The sequence below is a fragment of the Protopterus annectens genome, chromosome 11.part0 (assembly GCF_019279795.1).
Source record: "Protopterus annectens isolate FY-2018-M chromosome 11.part0, PAN1.0, whole genome shotgun sequence".
Classification (NCBI taxonomy): Eukaryota; Metazoa; Chordata; order Ceratodontiformes; family Protopteridae; genus Protopterus; species Protopterus annectens.
In genome coordinates, this window is record NC_056745.1 from 845,999,357 (window position 1) to 846,007,786 (window position 8,430).

Genomic DNA, 8,430 nt, shown 5'->3' on the forward strand with positions numbered 1-8,430 from the left:
CTGCCAGCTATGCTAGTTCTCCTTGATTACCTTCCTGCTGCTGTTTTCCCTTCCCATTGCCTTCTTGTTTAAGCCCGGGGGCGCGCTACGCAAACAGAGTCTTCAAATGTGCACAGTGCTGCTATTTCCTGGTTTAACTTTTGTTTTCTTCCTTTAAAACCCAGTGTCCGGCATGCAAACCTGCTTAGGCAATGTAAAGAGTGCTAAGCAGATTCAGATATACCCCCTACCTTAGCTGTGCTAAGCTCGAAGCAAACCCGAGCCAATGAGCTCCAATCTGCTTACAGTATGCCTGACACACCCCCATGATGTCAGCTAACTCCTAGGCTTGCACCAAGCTATTCCTACTCTTACACTGTTGGGACCTGACTAGCATGCTGGGGAAAACTGAGATTCACTATTATGCCCCTCATTTGCATAGGATTGCCTGCTAATGCATAGTTACATGTCTCACACTGAGCCTCCCCCCTTAGCAACCACTACTCACTGGCCATGTTGTCTTCTGCCTGCCATTAACTTGCATGGCAGAATAGTGATTTTAGTTAGAATGCTTAATTTAGGTTTATTTTGTTATCACCCCATGATCTCGTTTGCACACCGCTGCCCTACGCTTAAACAGCCGAGATCGGCTAAAAAAAATAAAAGTTGATTTTTTTTTTTTGGCTGTTTTCAATGCCAATGGCCTTATACTTGGCCATTGGCAAGCTTCCTAACTGATATGCAGCTTTTATTTGGAGCTGTCACAACTCCGTTTTGGATTTAGCAGAAATGTACTTGGTTAGTAACCAAGTACATTTCTACAGATTGCACTAGTCCTGCACGGCCAGTTGCAAGCTTCCTGGATCTCAAATTCACCTCACTTGCATGGATTTTTCCTGCAAATGGGGTAGTTTGCATACAGGGGCTTAGTCTGTGCAGGACTAGTGCAGGAGCACTCGTGCACACCCCTGCAGGCTATTCCTGGATTGCACAACAGACATATTGCCTGCTAGAGCTCCTGCACTGATCCTGCACACCATGCAAGACATAGAGAATCTGGGGGTATGTCTACCATAGGTGTTATCAGCTTTTGACTGTATGAGGGGGTACCTATTAAAGGATGAAAAAGCAAATTAGGGAAGGGTGGAAAATATCAGTACATCTGTGATGACACGGAAGGAAACAATTGAAGAGAGGAAAAAGAAATAAAGTATTACATTAGTTTTATAGTTTAATACAAGAAAATGGCTCTGGTATTTTCAAGTACAACCACTGCATGCTTGACAGCTTGATTGTTTCTCCTTGGAGGTGTATATTTATTTTAGATTAGAACAATTCGCTGTGATGCAGTGGGACAGAGCTCTGACTGTGACCCAAGAGAAGAGGCTTTCGTTAGCAAGCCTAGAACCTGAGGATTTGATGGCATGATGTGTTGTGAAGCTTTATTTCTCTTTTCCTGGGTGAGGGGATTCAGCACAGGGTGATAGTCGACAGTGGTGAGAATGGATGCATTTATTCTGGCTTAAAAGTACTGTGTCATGCACCATTACATATTCTCAGGCTTAACAGCCTTATATAACTGCATGCTGGGTGCAGAGTAAGGTATAACAAAAAACACTATAGCAGCAAGTATAAATCTCTGTTGGGATTCTGTCTTCTCTTGTTTTACTATGGTGTAAACCTTGGATCATGTCTGGAGGGTCAGTGACTCTCAGCAACTGAGATTGTGGACAGGAACCAACAGCAAGCTGCACAAAAACAAAATATAAATGCATTCCATTTTTAACTCCCTTCCTTTTCTGCCTTTCGCTTTACCCTTTCTTTACCTGCCCCATGGCTCTTGGATGTTTATGTAGATTCCATTTCCATCAACTATTTTAGTATTTTCCTCTTCTTGGGTTTACAAGAGCAGCGTTGAAGAAGTACTTTTCAACTGCATGGAAGTAGTTAGTCCTTTTATAGTATATTTCCTGTGTCTTCTTGTTCCCTCTCCATCTTTGTTATTCAGAATGACTCTCTGGTATCACCCTGGCCTGATCTTATACACCAGTATTGTCCTAGCATAATTGTATGTACCAGTATCCTGTCCATGTGTCTCTTCTAGTTTCCATGAAAAGTCCTATAGCTCCTTTAGATGATGTCCATGCCCCTTTTCTCTACCATTTCAGGGCTCATTTGTTTCTGTTATCATTTATTCATTCCTGCTCCTTGCATGGGAAGATGCCTCAAGGAAATGGCAAGAGCCAGGGACAGTGGCCATCTTCCTGTGGGGCAAGAGTTTTCTAAACTCCTAATTGCCCTACTTATGTCAGCTGTTAGGTGTGGTGCAATATCAGGCTGAACCAGTCACTCTACTTGCATGTGTACATTTCTGTACACTCTTGATTCTTGGCTGGAGTACATGCCCTGCTAGGACACATTCTTACCTCTGAGTCCTTGTGCATTGTAGCTCTTAAATGGGCCTATGCAGTGGTCCTGTGGCAGGACTTAATTACCTCCTTCCATCCGCTATGGCACATAAAAGGAAGCAATGCTATGGTGGTTCACTGACAGAAAACACTGGAACACTGTAGTGATGTGATACATTTACTGAACTAACATAATTTTTTTCTGAACAGCCACTATTTTCAGAGTAACAAGAGTGTGGCTCTTGATGATCACTTATTGTTACCACAAAGGCATGAGTATCTGCATTGTAGAATGTGCCCTGGTCTAATAAAGGATATCACATAGCATCTGCATTCAAGTGTTTTCTCTTTGTGATAGGTAAGATGAACCTTGGTTATAACTCCCATCTGTCCCTGGATGGCTTCTACAGTCACCGGGTTGCTATTCAAGTCCAGAGTATCTGGGACATAGTCAGGGCTTTATCCCACTAGGCTGCATGTTTGATTGATTTTTGATTGACTAGATGATCAATTAATGCCTTCATTACCATGGCCAGGCATTTGAAAAATGCCAACAAAGTGGAATAGATACAAAAGTGCATGAGCGTATTCATTCTGGAAGTGACTGATCATTGGTTAAAGGATTCTCTTATGTGTATCAGATCAAACAACCAATCTTCAGAAGCAAATACAGTGGCACTTGAAGAGTAGCCACCCTGAACTTCATTTATTTATTTATTTATTTAACATTTTTTACTGGGAAAGTCCAACTGGAACAGAGCCCATTTTCAGCAAAGGCCTGGGGAAAATGCTCCAGATGCATGTCTTTGGAATGTGGGAGGAAACCAGAGGAAACCTATGTGAATGCAAGGAGAACATGCAGACTGCACAGAAGGCAACCCAGCTGAGAATCAAACAGGAGAACCTCTTGCGGTGAGCCGACAATACTAACCGCTGCACCACCAGGCTGTCCATTTGTACTATCTCTATATTAAAGGGTCTCAGAATTAGTAATAATCCTCTAGATCTTTCTAGAATTAGAAACATGTGAGAATCAAACACTAGACATTGTTTAGTTGGGAACACTGATTTGATGGCTTCATTTTGAAGCAAAATGTAAACATACTAGACCAGTTCTGTGAAAACTGTTTGATTCTGAGTGTACGTATGGTGGGGAGTTGATAGACAACATTACTGAGATTATGGAGTGTCTGTTATTGACAATGTCCATAATTCATTATTCCTCAGAAGTTGCTTCAGAGGTGGGGAACTAGAAAACATTCATCCTACTTAAGAATAAGTCCATGCCCAGCATATTCTGTCTGCTGAGTGGTCTGGGGCTAAGTGATAAGGACAATGAGGATTATTTCGTTAAGATAAGGAAGGGGGTCATAGTTCAATTCATGTTGGGATTATTCTGCTGGAAGCCATGAAACATACTGAAGGCAGAGCTAGCGTGCACAGACCATCCATTCAACACTACTTCAGCTATAGGATGACCAGCAGTTGGAGTGCATCTTTTTTTGTCAGAGTTTACCTTTGTGGCAGTGAGCAAGATATTTTCAACTCTGATTTTATCAGATGACTAAGGGTGTTCTGATAGCACCTCTTGAACTGGTGCTAGAAAATATGCTATATGTAATATATGGCATTAAGGACCATTAGTACAAAGGTAGCATTTGCATGACAGTTTGCAAAGGACTATGTGCAAACAAAACAAAAAAGTAAATTTAGTTAACACATTTAATTTTTGGACTCCTTGTCAAACAGATGTGAACTAGATTGTGAATTCTTAAACTGAAGCAGCTAAACAGCAGTTTGTAGCTGATGTATAAGAAATACTAAACTACAAAACAAAAAAACACCTAAAGGGATCTTAACAAGTGTGTTTAAAACTTACGCACTTTAATTCATTATTTATTAGGGCTTCATCTGAACAATTTGACTCAGAGAGTGCATGTAATAACAGCTCGAGAAATTTTATAAACAAAAACAAATGACAACAATAAGCCTGTTGTTGTTATCATTATTATTGTTGTTATTGCTAATAAATATTGTCCATGTTAGATTATTTTCATGGCAAAGGCAAAATGTTGATGAAACTGCAAAAGTGATTGGACTCCTTGTGAGGAGATGGACCAAAGTTAGGGTTTTTCCAAACTATGTACACAGTATCCATAAGGACTGGAGCCACTGATATGATCCACATCTCCGTGTATTCCTAACCCAGGTATGCATTTGAATGTCTTCTAGGAATATGTCAGTGGTGTTGTGGTCAGTACTCACATAGGTATTCGTTTGAATGTCTTCTAGGAATATGTCAATGGTGTTGTGGTCAGTGCTCACATAGGTATCTGTTTGAATGTTTTCTGGGAATATGTCAGTGAAGTTGTGGTCAGTACTCAGGTATGCGTTTGAATGTTTTCTAGGAATATGTCAATGGTGTTGTGGTCAGTACAAAGTGGCTTCTCTCATCCTGACAGATTCTCCAGCAATAAAGTCCTCAAGTGGAGAAACCAAGGAAGTTGATGACTCATTATCTGATTCAGCCTTAGTCTGTAGAACATTCAAATTGCAGACTGTGTGGTCAAAATATAATTCCAAAGGATGGGGGCAGGGCAAAGAAACACATAGATATGTAGACATAGAAAAGTTGTAATGTTTTGTAGCCAAACTGCATGTGGCATTAGGTTGTATTGGTAAAGTAGGCAACAACAGATTCCAAAAACTGAGAAACCATTTTACAGTAAAACAGAAAAATGGTGTGGAGGTATGTTATCATGAGTCAAGCCATAGCATAACTGGGAAAGTACGAGTCTTGGTGTAAGGTTTATCTAGTTGAGACTGAATAAGCTAATTTCCTTTCTTACTGCAAAATAATTTCACACATGTATTGAGTCATATTCTACTAAACACAAACCCAGTCTCAGAAAAAGTGGTAGGTGGTAATTGTTATAATAATTGAGGCATCTTTGCTCCTGGCCAAGTTAAGATTTCTTAAAAGACTCCGAATAAGTCATACTTAAGAGATTCAATGGATTTTCTGGGGAAAATAAAAAACATTACAGTGGCAGCTGACAGTATTTTATTAACTATTGATGTGGAATCCTTGTACACAGTGCTCCCTCGCAATTACTGTATAACAACAGCTATGGGGTCTTTTAAGAAACATAATCAAAGAACACAGGCACAACTGCAAAAGTTAAGCAAGCTCATTAATCTTGTGCTGGACTTCAATTTCTTTACTTTCAATGACAAACACTACAAACAAAAAAACTGGTATAGCAATGGGGGCTGCCATGGCTCCCAGCATAGCTAACATAGCCCTGGGCAAATGGGAGGATGACTTTGTGTTAAACAACACAGACTACATGCAGCATATCACATGCTATTTACGTTTTATTGATGACATCTTTATTGTGTGGGAAGGTGACACCTTGCAGCTTGGAGATTTTATCACTTACCTCAATCAAACCACCCCCTTCCTGAAGTTTACCTCTTCCCATAGCTATACTTCAACCACTTTCTTAGATATGCAGATTTCCAAGGACACCAACAATAGCAGAATCACCACTGATCTATTCAGAAAACCAACGAGGGTTAACTTATTACTCCACAGTAAAAGTCTACATCCTACAAAAACCAAGTATAATGTAGTGAAGTCCCAAGGCTACAGATTAGCTTGAATTACCACAGAGATAGAACCATTTTTGAGAAACCTGAACAACTTAGAGAATGAGTTTCTAGTGAAAGGCTAGTCGGTGTACTTAATAAAGGATTTTTGACTGGAAACAGACTGCCTGCCTTGCTTTGATTACTTTCGAATACTTAGTAATGCTGTACAATTATATATTTTCTATTATTATTTTTTGTTTTGTGATGTTTTGACTTAAGATGAGTTTAAGTTCGCTACTTCTACTACTATTGTCTGATCTGATTAATATACAGTGATTAACTAGAGATATATGGACTGAAAAATCTTCCACACAGAGAAGTTTCTTACACTGTTTTGAATATATTGTTTTAGTAACAGTTGTGTAAAGTGGTTTATTGCCTTCCTTAGCTTGGCCTTTTTCCTGTCAATTTCCTGTACTAATAAGCTAAGATAATTACAAGCTGACTGACATTATCTGCAACTGATTATATTGGACTGACAGAGGTAATGACTTACCAGAGCTGGTAATATGTGGATTGTTTTCTTATTATGAAATGCTAAGTCATTTACTTGTATTGCGGTCATAAAGATTTGTTTTCAAAGATCTGATTGATCTTGAGTAAACTTACGAGAGTCAGCAGTGCATTTAAGGAATTAAGTCCTGTTTCTAAAACCTACGGGCATAGCATTATTTCTTAATGAGTGCAAAATGCATGTTAAGGTGTTTTTTTTTTCTGTGCATTATTAAATTTGTAACTGTTATCTTGCAGCTCCTTTGCTCCTCAGTCCAGAAGGCTCTTTTTGATGAAGAAGACCATGTAAAGAAACTGCAAGAAAAGATGGTTATGCTAGAGAAGCGTAACAGGCAGCTCCGAGACAGAGTCAAGAAATTGAAGAGGTCCCTGCGACAGTCAAAAAAGAAAAGCAGGCGCATGGAGCAGATGAACAAAAAGCTTTATGAAAAGCTAAATTCCAAGGAGAACATAACCCCCCATTTCAACTCCCTGAAACAGGAGAATTCTGCCATTTTTCTGAAAGTTTAATGCCCTATCAGTGCATGCAACTTCAGTATCAGGATTGTATTTCTTTGTTTGTTATTATCCTAAGCTAGAATGGGGCTGCTGGGCATCCTCTCTTAAAATGAATCTGACTACAGACATTGACAAGATATTTTTATACTTTTTATTCTGTGTGTGTGTATGCATGTGTGTGTGTGTGTGTGTGTGTGTGTGTGTGTGTGTGTGTGTGTGTGTGTGTGTGTGTGTGTGTGTGTGTGTGTGTGCGTATATATATATATATATATATATATATATATATATATATATATATATATATATATATATATATATATGTGGTGGTGCTGCGGTAGCGTTGTCGCCTCACAGTAAGACGCTGTCCGGTTTGATTCTCAGCTAGAGCGTCGTCTGCGTGGAGATATGCGTGAATGGGCGTACCTTCGTTGAAGGTTGTGCATCAGGCCTGGCAAGCCAGTACGTAAAAATCAACTGCCAGTCGTTAGTGGACCGGAGTTCCGCTGTGGCGACCCCTAACCGGGAAAAGCCGAAAGACACAAACAAATATATATATCCTCTGTGGCTTGATGGAAAATAGTGTTTTATAGTACAATATTTTATTAACCAGTTACAGAATTTAAGATTTGAGAAAAAGATGAAAAATAAAATTTAAAAAATCCTGGTTTTGGACACAGAAATTCATAAGAGTCTGTTCTACATATTAAACTATTTTATTCATAATTAGTACTATCATGTAACAATATTCATTTATGACTTCCACATTCATTCATATATCTGCCAGCTATCTAGAAGATTGTGCACAAAGATCAATTTTATAGAGAGATAGATAATTCAGCCTGTTTTAACTGAACATAGTCTTTGACAATAATGTGTATCTCATATGGTGTAATTGGAAAATGATATAACTCATTAGTTTTGTTTAATCGTTTTTGAGATATATTATTTCTAGTAGTCTATCTGAGCTTTACTTTGTACTTAATGCAAATAATATAATGAAAAACAATTTAATATTTTATGATATTTATAAAGGGACACATTTACACATTTCACATAATGTAAAAGTTTTAGTTAAACAAAAAAATTAATAAAGGCAAATGTGCCAAATATACAATGAGAATGGAGTGGCAATGGATAATACAGTTCTGCTTGCCTAGTAACTTAGATATGAATAATATTGAAGCACTCCATTGCTGTTATGGTGGCTCCCACAAATCCAATCCAGAAAACCCAAATGAAGGCAAGTACTCACAATGTGCAAGGATTTTTTTTTATTTCAGTATGGGATTGTCAAAACAAGACTATGTGTATGTCAATGACTTTTCAATAAATTAAAAAACACAGTGCATAATTCACACATTCCTTAGCAGAAGATCAA

At 38.6% G+C, this 8,430-nt stretch overlaps 1 protein-coding gene across 1 annotated transcript in view; it reads left to right on the plus strand.

The window, feature by feature from the left end:
- The window catches only part of CCDC3 (coiled-coil domain containing 3), a 294,834-nt gene extending 287,589 nt beyond the window's left edge, over nt 1-7,245 (plus strand). The window contains exon 2 of the mRNA XM_044087130.1: nt 6,792-7,245. Coding sequence (XP_043943065.1) covers nt 6,792-7,064 — 273 coding nt within the window. The 3' untranslated portion in view covers nt 7,065-7,245. The remainder of the gene's footprint in view (nt 1-6,791) is intronic.
- Nucleotides 7,246-8,430: the final 1,185 nt, after the last annotated feature.